The sequence below is a fragment of the Cyprinodon variegatus genome, unplaced genomic scaffold, assembly GCF_000732505.1.
Source record: "Cyprinodon variegatus isolate N-32 unplaced genomic scaffold, C_variegatus-1.0 Scaffold267, whole genome shotgun sequence".
NCBI classification, from domain to species: domain Eukaryota; kingdom Metazoa; phylum Chordata; class Actinopteri; order Cyprinodontiformes; family Cyprinodontidae; genus Cyprinodon; species Cyprinodon variegatus.
In genome coordinates this window covers 833,678-848,716 of record NW_015150720.1, presented here as the reverse complement: position 1 = coordinate 848,716, position 15,039 = coordinate 833,678, and the positions used below count along the sequence as shown (strand labels likewise).

The 15,039-nt window shown below is 38.2% G+C and overlaps 2 protein-coding genes across 4 annotated transcripts in view; one reads left to right on the top strand and one right to left on the bottom strand.

Annotated features, from left to right (window-relative positions):
- Positions 1-1,190: 1,190 nt before the first annotated feature.
- LOC107089816 (immunoglobulin superfamily member 11-like) lies at positions 1,191-7,659 on the top strand. 2 transcript variants are annotated; one of them, XM_015382796.1, is made up of 7 exons: positions 1,191-1,275; positions 1,948-2,102; positions 2,911-2,977; positions 3,097-3,228; positions 5,937-6,092; positions 7,198-7,320; positions 7,405-7,659. In XM_015382796.1, exons 1-7 carry the CDS (start codon positions 1,212-1,214, stop codon positions 7,611-7,613), a joined length of 906 nt encoding a protein of 301 aa, XP_015238282.1. In that variant the 5' UTR covers positions 1,191-1,211; the 3' UTR covers positions 7,614-7,659. The 2 variants fall into 2 exon arrangements, with proteins under 2 accessions (XP_015238282.1, XP_015238281.1); XM_015382795.1 differs by having other exon boundaries at positions 7,198-7,326.
- Positions 7,660-10,250: 2,591 nt separating this feature from the next.
- pcnxl3 (pecanex-like 3 (Drosophila)) overlaps positions 10,251-15,039 on the bottom strand; it is a 34,326-nt gene continuing 29,537 nt past the window's right edge. For both annotated transcript variants that reach the window (XM_015382805.1, XM_015382806.1), the window contains exon 36: positions 10,251-13,931. In XM_015382805.1, coding sequence (XP_015238291.1) covers positions 13,779-13,931 — 153 coding nt within the window. In that variant the 3' untranslated portion in view covers positions 10,251-13,778. The remainder of the gene's footprint in view (positions 13,932-15,039) is intronic.

Sequence of the window (15,039 nt, the reverse complement as noted above, 5' to 3'; positions counted from 1 at the left end):
TTGAGATCCATGAAAATTTTGCAATTTTGAGGTCAATGTCTTGTTTTGATGGTTTCATAATCTATAGATAATCTCTATATGGACTCACCAAAATACTCAAGATTAAACCTTTATGGACGGGTGGTGCTAATCTGCATCATACCAGACCTTTTTTTGTGTTATTATAGGACTTGTGGAGTATACATATACATTTACCTCCAAGGATAATATCAGAAGCCTTTAATAGCATCTAGTGCTTAGTGTGTAAACTGCATCACCTATATGGATGCTACAGACGACAGGCAGCTGGAATTTGACTGATAAATTGAGTAAATTGTCTCAATTTGGATGCAAATTGTGGTTTGAAAGATAAAATAATAAAAATAATAAAATAATAATGTATTCAGCAGCAACTACTATATCAGAATAAGCAACATATAAGCAAAATGTCTTAATTTTGGGTTTCAAGCTTTTAAGCAACTCTGGATAATTACGGAACGTAATTTGTAATAAAATCCTGGGTGAAATAGTAGAAATGTATGCATGTGTTTCCTGTATGCAACATTAAATAAAAAAAAACAACAACCTTACGATTATTAAAAACCAATGAGTAGATGGGTTACGGCTTTTTATAGAAGTTTGATGCCTTTCTTGAACAGTTCATTACAGAATATAAACACGACTACTTCTTTGTTGAACTGCTCTCCATTGTCCATGCAGGCAGGCACATTTTTATTCACATATGAATCAGTTGTTTTCTATAAGTGTGTCTAATGTTCTGCATTTATGTGGTTGAGAAATTGATTTCTAGGTGAAACACTTATTTTTTTTATTGCACCATTGTTTAGGCTTTTAATTTTCATGTCCTACCTATGATTAGTGCCCAAACTATGCCTGTTATTGAGCCACTGACAACAGCAGACATCTCCCACTATTTGCAGCTCAATAAAAAAATAAACTCTTAACAAGGAGCAGCCAAATTCCTTTTAGCTGCGTTGATAAGCTCCCAAAGGTACCAGTGCAGTTAGTTGGGGTATTAACAGCTAATTATGACAGCTCTGCTGCATCTTACCTGACAGGTTGCATGTTTTTTTCCAATCGGGGGGGTGGCAGGAGGAGGCAGGACAGAGGGAGGTGGGGTTGGTTAATCATGCATGCTTAACTTGTTCTATTTTCCACCACAAGTTTTTATGCAGTGGGAAAACGCTGCCTTTCTGTCTCCCTCGTCCATCATGGCTTCTCCTGTAAGGTGGATTCTCTGGACCACATGTGTGTGTTTTGCTGCTCGGCAGAAAGGTGAGTCTCTCCTGTTTTCCCATCTTGAGAAAAAACAAATAAAATTTTACCTTTTTCAGCAGTTGCTGAAAATGTTTAGAGAGATTAGCTGTAGTTATTATTTTTACTGGTTAGGCCTTTTGACATGAGCATGGATTAAGATACGCCTATTGAACATTTATGGTGCTTAAACCTAATTTGATATAAATTTACATTTAATTTCAAATGTTGCACAAAATTCATTAACTTTGCTCTATTTTCACAGCTATTGTGTTCTGATGAAGTTTAAAACCAAATACTGATTATTGTTTGTCATCTTTATTTCTCTAAAGACTGACATTTTAAAGTCTCTTGATCTTTTTTCTAAACAATGCAGTGAATTGACATTCTGTTTTCACGAATGCATCCCAGAGAAGTGGCCTGTTGTTCCACTTTGTCCGTGATTAGTTTGGCTCACCATCAAAACTGTCAAATGTAATTAACAGCTGATACGCACACTGAATCACCCTCCCCGACACGCTCACACAAAAGGCCTGGGGACGACAGAGGAGGAGGAGGTTCATTATTGCAGTAATGAAGTGATGGGGGGGATGTGGGGGGTGCTGGTTTTAACAGGAGAGCTTCAGATATTGCAAAAGATAAAACAGAAATGTGGAAATAAAGTCCTGGTCTTTTTTTTTGTTTGGCTTTTAGCTGCTCTCAGGGTAACCATGAGGGAATCCAGTCTGGAAGTGGTTCGCGGCGATTCGGTTCTCCTGCCCTGTTCCTTTTTCACCTATTCCGACTTCTCCAGACTTAATATAATCTGGACTTTGGCCCCCTTCTCCAGTCCAGACACCCCCGTACAGGTTTGCATCTCCTATGTATAATATATAAAAGAACAGAAGCCTGACAGAAGTTATTCATATCCCCAATATATTGTTATATCTTCATATATTTGAACTAAAAACTCGCTGTTTTAAAGAGCTTTTATGCAATAGTCAATTTTCCCACAGCATGATGCTGCCACAACCTTGTTTCACTAAAGAAATTGTATTTTTAGGATGGTGTGCAGTGATTATAAGGCAACAGAACATAGGCTTAAGATGTTATTTGTCCTGTTATTGTCACCAACATTCAGCAGCAGCTTTCTTCTTTATAAAAAAAAATGACTTATGCAATTTTTGACTCATAGTTGTTGAGAAATATTCCCACCTGAGCTGTGGATCCATGCGGCTCCTCTAATGTATACGACTGGCTCAGCTGTGCTTTCCGTGCTTAGTCTGGTCAGCTAAGGAGGATGAGAAGGCCAAAACTCAAAAACACTTTTATAACCTAACTGCTTTAAACATCTTAACGGCATTCAAACCTGACCTGTTTCCTTATAGGTCGCCATGACGATGGTTGTTCTCTAATGTTCTCCAACAAAGCTCTGGTTTTGTTAGGTGAATTTCAGTGGCTATGTTTGCTCTGGATTTAATGTAGGTATTTAGATTAAAGACTTAATGTAAACACATGAGTTTAAGTTTGTTACACGGGAGTAAGATCTACAAAAAAGTTTATAAGGCAATAAATAAGGAACAATAGCCTGAGAAATAAAATGTTTTGCTAAAATAAGGAATGCTTGGGGGAATATCTTATAAAAGATCTTTTATTTTCATATCTCTCCTGTTTTAGGTAATAGTGTATGACCATGGGCAGGTGATTAAAAACCCCTCCCTCATTGACCGGGTGGATTTTACAGGTATTATCAATGTTAAACTATTGCTTCTTTGTGCTGCTTTCAATGTATTTCCACTGTAAGATATACGTCAAAATGAAAGGACAGGTTAATCATTTTTATTTCCTGTAAACCATCTGCAGGTCTTCCATTCAGTGCAGACATCATGATAAATGACACACGAGTCTCTGATGGGGGGATTTACCGCTGCATGGTGAACAACCCACCGGACACAGCAGATCCAGGCGTGGGAGAGCTGCTGCTCAGCGTGTTGGGTAGGCGGCTCCATCCGAATCAGACAGAGCTGGTTTTAAATGACATATGAATCAAAAAGAAAACAAGTAAACTATTTTTACTAAATGTATTTTAGTTTCAACGACAAAAAACATTCTGATGATATAATATGGTGCAAGAAAAATAAAAAAATAATGAAAAGAGAGCTACCATACACATTTAAATGTTTTAGAGTTATAAAAAAAAAATAGAGAAAAATAACTGGAGTAAAAGAACAATACAGCATTTAAGTGGTTGTTTCATTTATTAATTAAAATAAATGATCCAAACCAGATCAGACTTGTGATAAAATACAAATAATCTCTTAACCTTGTATATAGCTGAACCATTATGGACCTGTTTTCATTCAGGATTTTCTAGCAGGAACAGCCGGTTTAAAGTCACACAAAAGTCTCTTAATTGAATTCAAATGGAGCCTAGGCGAAATTCAACTGAAGAAACTCCTTGTTCATACATCCACCTGTGACACAGACAATCAGCTTTGAACCACACCTCCACGCAAGCCGATCGGCATCCATAGCTCATCTTAAAAGGCCTCCGATCCGCACCTGTCTGCTCCTGTGTGCAGGCGGCAGATGCGCTGTGATTTCATTCAGATGACCTTGTTTCGAGGCACCTCCAGCCCCTCCACCATCGAAGCTAAAGCTTCATCAGAGTGTCATTCCTCCCGGACTCTTACTGTGTTCCCTGTCTCATCTTAACCGGTCCGGCAGAAGACCGCCATGTTGAGCCTGGTTCTGCCAGAGGTTTCTTCCCAACGGGAAGTTTTTCCTCTCCACCGTCGCTCCATGCTTGCTCATCATAGACAGGTTCTCTCAACCTATTTTTTCCAACTGGACTTCCATCTTCCAGGTCCCTGAGTGAAGCTCTAGTATCAGCTCAGGCAGTCCACTGGATCTCCCCATAAAGCTCAGCAGACCGTCTCGCTAACCAGCAGTCTACAGACTGACCAACTTCATCTATCTCCACTCCACCTCCAGTTTCAGGCCTTGGGGGAAACAGCCCTATTTTTTGCTCGTGTTCATGCATATCTATCAAATTAGGCGCTATGTTTCCTGCCGAAGTCTGAGAGGCAAAGACAAAGTAATTTTATCAATAACTTTCTCCTAATTGTCTTTTGTCTTTGTGTGAGTTTTTCAGATTAAAATCCAAGTTTTAATACCTAGGCCACATGTTGTGGTGTTAAAGTCAACTAGGTGGCTTTTGGGGGAGTAGACGGAAGCTAGTTGAGTCATTTCTGTATTCTAAAGGACTGACCTCAGTGAGACCTGGCCGGGTGTAGCCAGTAAATTAAACCCCAAAAAATTGGGTTACTCACAGTTACCTAATGATGATTATATAACATAATTCACTTTCAGCAAAAGGAAAATTAACAGAAGGAAAAATAGAAGGAAACTTAACACTTAATGGTGTTGTATAGTAGCAACCAGCAGTAGATCAGTAAAACAAACACGATTCAATTCATTTTCAATTCAAAGCACAAATTCACAACACATGTCATCTCAAGGCTCTATACAGAGACAATTCAACCAGATCATGCAGTCAGATGGGTTAAAGGTTTTCTATCTAAGGAAAACCAGCTGATTGAGTAGAGATATTGACTTTGCATGACACTTTCCTCTTGGAATGAGCAGATGATGACAGTGGGCATTTACTGTGTTATTGATTCTACAGCAATTCCTCACACCGAGCAGGAACGCCGTGACAGCAGAGAGGAAACAAACTGCCTCATAACAGTAAATAGCCTCTAGCAGAACCAGGCTTATTTTTAGGCTTCTACCGAGACCGTCTGGGGTCACACTGGAAAAACCACCTAGAAATAAGTACAAATTTCTTAAGTCAAGTGTATTTACCCTTAATTTGAGATAGTTTGCCAATGGAATGAGTATTTTTACTCTTAAAATAAGATAATTAGATAATGTGCACTTGAAATAAGACAATGCAATTGTGTTTTCTTATTTTAAGTGTAAATTGTCTTTTTCCATTGGCAAAATGTCTCTTTTACCTCCTCCATCCAAGAACAAATGCACTTATTTTAAGAAAAAATTACTTATCTAGATTTTTTTTCCCAGTGTAGAGGAGAGAGAAACAGATATACAAGACAAACGTAGATGCACTGATCTATAAATATTTTCTATGTTAGAAAAGTTAACAGTGAACTAGCTCCATAGGTGGTTCTTTCTAGGGAGGAAACTGTTAAGTAGATGAGCTCTGAGCCTTTTTACATATCAAAGGGAACACATTCAGTTAGTTACAATAAAAGCTTTGTTCATAACAATGCATAGGAGAGAGGCAGAACTAAACACTGAAAAACAGGCCCAGCTTTATCACCTATAAACAAGGGAGTTCATGGCAGCGGCCCAGCTGATATTTCTCTTCTGGATGTGTCACAGCCAAACAGGAACAGACTAGATGAAGCTAATATGATAAGAAAAAGCAGAGAGAGCATAAAGTTATGGTTTGAACTAAGAAATACTGCTGAATTGAATAATAAATATAGAATTAGGCAGAATAAGAAAAGTGGCTTCTGTGTCTTCCAGCAGACTAAACCTATAGTAGCACAATAATACATTACAGTACAACAGGTAACTGAAGAGAAAAAAATAAAATGTGAAGAGATAAAATGTTATCTAAAAGAAAGAAGTCTACAAAAGCAAATACAGCTGGAACTGTGGACTGATGTTTGCAGAGCCACCTTCTCTACCCGTGTGTGAGTGGGATGGAGCAATTGACATGGGAGGAAGTGTGAAGCTGTCCTGTTTGGTGGAACAAGGTGTCCCCACGCCAGAAATCCGATGGGAGAAATTGAACCCTGAGGAAATTTCCCTTCCTATCAACATGGAAGGTCAGTGTTAATCTTTGTTGACCTCTATCCTCTACAGGATTTGTCAATTTGCCTTTGAGATAATGACCATCCATTACAAAGTACATCACAACCTGTTTTGGTTATTCAGATTTATATTAACATATAAAAATCTTTAGAGAACCTGACATCATATGCGCTATAATCTTTCAATACTATAACACAACAAATTAACCTGAAACTGTAAGGATGATTGGATCTAAATACAGTGAACTTTTGTAAGAGATATTTGGATATCCAGAATTTGACTAGTCATGCCGAAAACAACCAAATGTGAAGGAAATTTGGCTGAACTTCTGAATTTAAATGTAAAAAAAGGAAAGTGATTCCTATTTTACAAATGTAAATAATGCTAATCCTTGCTGACCTTAAACAGGAGAGGTTTAACTCTGTGGTGAGAGAAGGTAATCTTTTCAAGTAGCAGATGCTAACATCTGCTTTCATGCTGGTGAAGATTCTCCGTCATCTAGGTCATAGTCATTCCAAAAAAGTAAATGTTTCTAAGTTTGAAGATGTTTCGCTTCCCATCCAGGAAGCTTTTTCAATTCAAAATGTCAGAAATAGTGTTGAGTTCGAGGCTTTATAGAGTGGACAAAAAACAAAGCCTTGTTTTGGCTTAGAAATGTGCAAATTGAACCCAAAGAACGGGTCCACCCCTTAGGAATGGGCTGTCATTTGGGTTCTTTGTTAGCCTGTAATACCTGATGCTGGTCTATGTCTCTGAAAGGACGGATCGTTAGTGGTAGCTGGCCTAGAGGTGTTCTGTTCCCCTGTAAGATATGATAACAGGAAGGAATCGACTATCATCACAACCCCCACCCCCTTACAGGGGAATGACCCCTTTCAGAGACATAGACAGGTATCTGGTATTACATTATAACCAAACGACCGCCATTCCTAAGGGGCAGTGGATTATTAATTTTTTTTTTTACTTTTTTGGAATGAGAATCTGCTTTCATCTGTACTTAATGTGTTGTTTCCAGACAAGTCTGTCTATAACAGCCACATTTCTTTCAATCTTCTTTTTCCAAATAAAGCATTAAAGTTTGACTGTAATTTATTGAACCCTTTTCCTCTTGTTCCTCAGGTGAGCTGTCCGGTTCGGTCCAGATTGTCAACGTTTCTTCTCAAACGTCTGGCTTGTATCGCTGCTCAGCCACTAACGTCCTGGGAACAGAAAACTGCTACGTCAACTTGGCCGTTTACAACAGTGAGGGTCTGTTTCAGCACCAATAATAATCCTCCTCTTTCTACTCAAATTGTCTGATCCAAGCTGTTCTGTGCGTCTCGGCAGCTCCAGACAGTCCCTCAGGCATTCTGCCAGGGGTGCTGCTAACTCTGGTGATGAGCTCGGTGCTGCTGGCTCTGCTGGTGCTCATCCTTTGGCTGCATCGCACTGGGCAGGATGGGAGGAGGACGAGGAGGGGCAGGAAAGGAGAGGAAGAGCAGTGTTACAACGAGATAGGCTACACTCCGTCCTTGATGAAACGCTCTTTTGTCTGAAGTCTCACCATCAGGTACTGAAATGGACCGGTTTGCTTCTGCAACCTCTGCTCTTCTCATAGCTGCACAGGAAGACGCTTTTTGTAATAATAAACAATATCCAATTTCTGATACTTGTGATGTTTTTTCAGTTGCAGTAATTTGTATTTGTCTTCCAAATAAACACTTAAACCAGAAGTATTCCAGATTATATTCTAGAATATATTTACATAATTTTTCTTTTCTAAAAGGACACTTAAATACAAAACAGAAAATTAATATCTACAGTTGGATTTTAATACTGTATCCATATGTTCTATTAATCTAAATGGACACTGATGATCTTAGAAGAAACCAATAGATTTTTGTAGAGTTTTGCCATTGATCCCATCTCTCCATCAGGGTTTTGACCCAATCTTTACTTTGCAGCTATCAAAACATTGATTCATTTCTAACTAATGACAATTTAAGTTGGGAAGTGAAAGAAACAACAAAAAAATGTGTTGATTATTTCATTTTTTTCAGTATTGCTGGTGTTTAGCGTCATCCATGGTCACTCCAAGTAATTTCTCCATCTCTCCTAAAGACAGGCAGTCCCACAGCATGATGCACCCACCACCATTTAGGATGCTGTGTGTTCAGGGTGATGGACAGTGTTAGTTTTTACCAACATGACGTTTAGCTTGTAAACCAGTCTCATCTGATCACCATAAAGTATCTACGTCTTATAAGTGGGAGGGAAGCAGCTCCTCCAGAGTAACCATAGACATATAGTATGCTTCTCTAATTAATGGTATTCTATCTGGTCCATCAGTTTGGCTGGGTGACTGTATTACGGCAGTTGGGCCAGGCACTTTCCATTTTTCTGGGATAAATTAAAAAGTGCAGTTTTAAAAGCTTTCAAATTCTCTGGTGACTTGGTGAATAAAATTGTTATCATCCCAGACCTCTACAGCAACTAAAGTTTTAGCACAGAGATGAGCTCTTTTTCTTTCTTGTCCTACAGCAGCTCTTTTCTGCTAATGTTATTTTTTGCTGTAATTGAACCATTTTCTCTGGTAATTAGTAATCATTTTGGATAAATCTGAAAAATATAATTGCCTTTTGAAGCTATTTTTTCCCCCACAAAAACATTGAAAACTAAAAGAAATCATGCTCATCATCACCTCTCTGTACTGAAACTGTTTATCTCTTCATTGGTTGCAAAATGCAGCAGCATGTTTACTAAAAGCTAAAGCAGGACAGGATCACTACGGGTTTTATTTATTTTTACCGGCTGGCTGTTTTTGTATCAGTTTCAAATTCCTTCCTAATATATTGGTCACCTATTTATTTCACTAAATTCCAAATCCTGAAAAGATTGACGATCATCCTGCCAAACGTTTTTAGTGTGAAGGTCTAAATGGGAGAATAATTGGATGAGTCTGTACAAGCTTTTAGTTCCCACTTTAAAAACGAACTGAAGTCTCTAAAGCTCAGACATCATTTCAGATTTTTTTTCCATTTGAAAATTAAAGTGAAACACAAATTTTAATGATACAGTACAAGTAATTATCTGAAAAATATGTTGGTAGTAAAAAATGTTAACCCTGCCATTTCCTCTCATCTGAAACCATGTAAGGAAACCAGCTAAACCATGTGGCCTATAAGCAAAACGCTGCATATGGAGGATGACAGTACATATGGATTTAAATATACCAACCTTATAGTGAAACATAGTGGTGGCTTCATGATGCTGCGTAGATGTATTTAAGGACAGGATAGCTTGTCAGAGGTGATAGAAAAAATGAAAGAAGCTAAAACCAGATCAATTCTGAGAAGCTTTAAGATAAGAGAACTTGGAAATGTGCAGATCTAGAAATCAGAGCCGTTTGCTTTAATGTTCTTAAAGCAAAGTTAGAGGCCGTAATAAACTTATCTCTAGATGTCAAATATGTATGGATGTACACAAAAACCTCCTAAGGTTAATATTTATTATATATAATAACATATGGAAGGTCCTCACACTCAATCTGTAAATCATTTCTGCCATTATTTATCTTGTATTATAAACCAGCTAATACATATATAATCCTTTTCCTAACATTCCTGTATATTCTGCATAATCTGTGTAGCTCCCATATTCATATTTATATACAACTTTTTACAGTCCCAATTACTTTTTGCTTGTACATCCACCTGTAATATTTATATCCTGTATAGCACTTCTGGATAAATACAAACATTTTGTTTCTTTTGTACTTGTGACAGTGCAATGACAATAAAGTTGAATTCTATTCTACAAATACTATAAATCAGGCTGTTTCACCAGATCTAGAATTTTCTTTAATGTACAAACCAATTCAAACATTAATAGTGGATCAGTGCATCTCTTAAAAAGCAAGACTTGAAGCAGAGTTGATTCTCTCTCTTGTGATGCAGTGACTAACATACAGGTAATGCCTAAAAAATATAGCTTAGAGAGAATTGGACCAGTCTTTCTGTAAATTAAATTAAAATAATCTCTTTAAAATGACAGTTTATTTTAGTCTATAACCTAATAAAACATTTGATTCTGTGGCTGCATCTACAAAAAATGCTAAGTTCACAGGGTGTGACATGCATCTGCAAGGCACTGGATTCAGAAGAAATAAATCACAAACAGATTTGCAAACAGAGACAAAAACTTTAATTTAAATAGAAAAAAAAAAAGATAATCGCATAAAAAAACCAAACTGTACAGAACATTGACTTATAGTTCTTAAATAAAAGCCCACCCTCCCAAAATGACAAATGGAAAAACTGGGATGATGAACAATGACATCTTGTGCAAAACAAGTATAAAGTGATTCTTCCCAAACTGCAGATTTTCAGCTTTTCGTGTTGCTGGGTTGAATCCGGAGCCTCGCCCCTCCCTGCAGCTCCGCATATATAGTGTCTTTGATGGAGAAGGAAAACCAGAACCCAATAATAAAATAGATTCTTATCTTAAATACATATTCATATAGCAGACATGCTGTACACAGATTTAGAGATTGGGAAACCCCTTTAGGACACCCGGGTCTGCCTGTTAGCTTGTGCTTTCCTGTCTCCCCCCCCCCAAAAAAAAAACATAGAAAGAAAAAAAAGAAGTAGAATTCCCCATAGCTTTGAATGCAAATAAAAACAGCACTGATCGACAAGTCTGTATTTCCTGAGTTGAGGGAGTTGTTAGCATGTCCTGGGAAAGATGCTGCTATATGTTCCTCACAGCAAGTTTACAAAACATCTCAGGGCTGCTGAAAAGAAAGGAGCTTAAAGTGGAGCAAAGACTGCAGCAAAGATTCACAAACAGCATTAAGAATGGTTAACACCAGGGTGACCCAGTTTCCAACCCAACATGAAATAAGTGACCTTTATTTTAAGGAGAAATTCTCTTTCTTTTTAAGTCTTAAATAGCCTTTAATCTCCATTTTGTGATCCAAGTTTATTCGTATAACCCCGGTCAAATTAAAGAATGGATCTCAACTCCCTCTTGATTATCTTTCCTGCAACAAATCGCGTCTCACTTTCTCCCCAATGTTAAATCCTGAGAATGCTGGAGGTGTTTCAAGTCCTCTACTAAAGGACAACAACATTATAACAGGAATTCATTTGAGCAGACCAGGATCTGGTGATTAACGCTATGGCACAACGTTTTGAACACTGCAGAGAGATGACGACTGGGCTGCCAAGTGTTGCTTGCTTAATGTTCATCTGCAAACCGTTCAACATTTTCACAGTGGTGAAAAACAGCTAAAGATTGAAAAAGGGGGTGAAGAGGAACCGAGTTAACTTCTTAGGAATATTTCCAGTTATGCTACAGGATTAAAGGGATGGTTTGTTTTTGGGATGATTGGGGGGTGGGGGGGTAAATTATCAGAACTGTAATACGGTAACAGCTGCTCCAAATGAAAACCTCGCCAAGAATTGCATTTCAGCCCCCACAGCGAACCAGCGTAGTGGTTGATTTTATTATGTTTTACAAACTTTGAGAGAGTAACACAAACCAATTATCTGAACACTGAACCAGTATTAGATTCACAAAGCAGCTTTAAACTGAGATCTATGCTTTTTAGATCCTGATCTCAGCAGCGGTTGGCTTGTTTTTCCCCATCACAGCCGTCCTGATTGGAGCGCATAAAGCTTAAGATACAGAGAGAAAAAAATTAAACAAAACCGTGGACTGGAACTGGACAATTTTTATCTTGATCAGCCCGGATTGAAGCGAAAAACCCTCATCGGTGTGGAGGCAGTTACTGACGGAATACGACTAAGGAGGGATAAGAAGTTAGCCATAAAGAGCAGAGATGATTCAAGCTTTCTCTACGATATGTGGAGACACAATGAGCGCTATCAGAGAGAGCCTTTAAACAGAAAAAAGGAAGAATTTGTTTAATCTATTTGACATTTTAATTTTATCTGCTGTGGAAAAGTTATAAAAATATTGGTAACCTTTTGGAAATCCAAGATAAACATCCATTTTCTCTAGAATGAAGACCTTTTAGTAATACTAACCATGGGTTACTGCATTTAGTTTAAATTGTCGCCCAGTCATCGTTTTGTTTATTTTAAAATAGTGAAACCCTGTAATGTTGCTGATTATCATAATAGAAATAATTAGAGACTGCTCACAGGGGAGGTAGAAAAAATATTTTAGCCTCTGCTAATTACAGTTCTTAAAGAGAAAAAGCTTTCCATTAAAAACAGCTATCAGCAGGAAAGCGCATTGAAAACAAAAAACAAAATTCAGACGTAAAAAAATGGCTGCAAAATTCTCACCAGTGCGTCTCAACGTCTGATTTAAAACTAAAGTTCGTCCAAAATCAAACCTCAAAAATGCTAATTATCCCTTTGAACACAATCATCGTTGATAAGATGAAAAGATTTATTTAGACAAACCAATGGAAGAGAGGAAGCAGATGACAGAAGGCAACAGCGCACACACACGGCCCCACCCAGAAAAGATCTGTAAGACAACGTTGATTATAAATATTTCGCCTTTGCTTTTACTATTTTTTTTAGCGGTGTAAAGGTCCAACTAAAACGCTGGATTTGTCTGGTGCAGAAACAGCAGTAGTACAGGGTACGTTAGTAGTAGCAGGGGATGCAGAAGCAGTAGTACAGTAATGGGAGAAACGCTGCTCCCCGCACTGAGCAGCATCGACCCCTGCTTCCTGGAGACCAGTCAGGGCTTCACTGATCATTTATCAAAAAACAAACTCAGTGGTTCTGAATCACTGAGGAACTTGGGATTCTTCAAGTAAAACATCCAAAAAAAGAAAAAAACATTCAACCCAGCGAAACAAAAGGTTTTTTACATTTCCAACACGCCACCTTCATGGGCTTCAATAGACACTCTTCACAGAGAGAGGAGCCTGTTTGGACCACAGTCTTCCAAACCTCCACCTTCCAATTCAAGACTTAAAGGCCTAGATGATGTGTAAACTCGCCGTTAAAGCACAGCTCGCCGGCTTGGCTGAGAGGTTTCCTTTGTTAACCGCTGATCTCTCCAGGAACCTCTGCAGGAAACAAACCAGAGGGCGGGGACTGGTTGTTGTCTTCGCTTCCGCTTGCTGATTAATGAGTGGTGTGCGATGGAGAGCGGTGGGGTTGAGCCTCCTGTAGTCTGTCAGGTATCGACACTCAGCTGTGGGTCCAGTGAGGATGCAACAACGGGGGGGAAAAAAACTAAAAAAGGCTTTTTGTGGTTCACACATCCTTTGCTTGCTTGTACAGTAACGCACTAAATCTCTTTAAGTGATGAAACAGAAACCCAGCCTCTGCAGAAGAGATGCTATATTCTTTTCTCCTGTATAGAAAAATAAACACTCCTGAAGCAAAATATCCCTTTAATTGCACTGGCCTTTCTAGTCTGTCACTTCTGTTACAACCCAAAGGTCGTCCATAGAGACAAGGATGATCAGAACCTCAGACGAAACCTGACTGCTGAATGAACCGGTTGGCTAAATTCCCTCCATGGCGTGCTGTGCCACCGCTCAGTGCGCCGTTACAGCTGAACTGCTCTGGCTGTTAGGGACCTTTCTGCTCCCAGGCTCAGCTGGGGATTTTTTTCCCTGCACTGACGAATCCCAGCAACATTAGATGGAATGAGACCCGAAGCTGGAATTGGTCTGATTCGGTCCCACGGTGTGCTTCCATTGTAGAAAATGTCACCAGTGCAAAAACTCAGCGCAGGTGATCAAGTAAAGGCAGCTCTGTGGATTCCTCTTTTGGAGTGGGAGCGTCCTCTGAAGCCAACAGGGTGGGATCACACGTCTGAGTGGCTCCAAGGGGGTCATGGGACAGACTGGCTTCTTGTAGCGGCAAAGGAGGAGGAGGCTGAAAGAGAGATTTCACTGATTAGATGCCAAATCCTAAAAACAACTAAATAAAAACAAAATCTGAATATCTTGAATATTTTCCCAGACATGTTTCCAGAGACCAAAAGACAAAGAACAGATTACTCAGAGTTTATCAACAATGAAAAACATGTCGTAACAAGCTGCAGTGTTGATGCAGAAAGAAATGAGTCATCTCCCCTACTGAGCCATCCAATCCTAATGGTGCAAATACTATAAAGCATTACACCCTGCAGCTCTTTGTATCTTTCCATTTATTTAACTTTTTCTCCTTGAACTAAACTCAATTTTTGTCATTTTAACCAGACATCACTTTGCATATTTATAACCAAAAATATTATTTTTCTTAAATAGATTAATATGCTTTAAAAATGAAATGGGAAAGTTGAAATGCTAACAACATGCATTCTATTTTTGCATTTATCTAAAACTGATGACTTTATCCAAACTGACCCACAAAACACTGTTGTTATAGCAGCAGCATTAACATTAAACATTTAACAAAATTTATTTTCCCTTTGGGATTAATAAAGTATTTTTTGATTGAATTGAATTTCAACATTAGTTTTTTTCTTCCATTAGTATCAGCTGATATCTGCAAGTGCTCGCCAATTAAATAATGTTTAGCGCCTGTACCTTAAGATCGCATTAGGGCTCATACATTGCAGGTCCCTTCATGAACCATCTAGCCATTGTTAAAGGTTTCTTTTTTTTTTTTTTTTTTACTGAGAATTGTAAAGAGAGCAAGCCAGATTGGCCAAAATCATGAACCGCACAAATCAGGGATCAGTTAGACTGATAAAATCAATAAATAAAATAAAAACATAAATCTGTATTGGCACCAGCCTTAAAAAAAAACATGGACCATCTCTAATAAATACAAGTTTCAGCAGAACGTGTCTATTATTCAGCTCCCATAGAAATAATAGTTGTTGTTTGGGAGGTGAATATCTTAATGTAAATTAAAATTTTTAAACTTTCTTTTTATTTTTTTGGGGTTAATTGGAAATTTTAAAAGCATTTACTCAGTTGCAACACTGAAATTTAAATATATAAAAAAAAAAAAACAAAAAAAAAACAACAAGAGG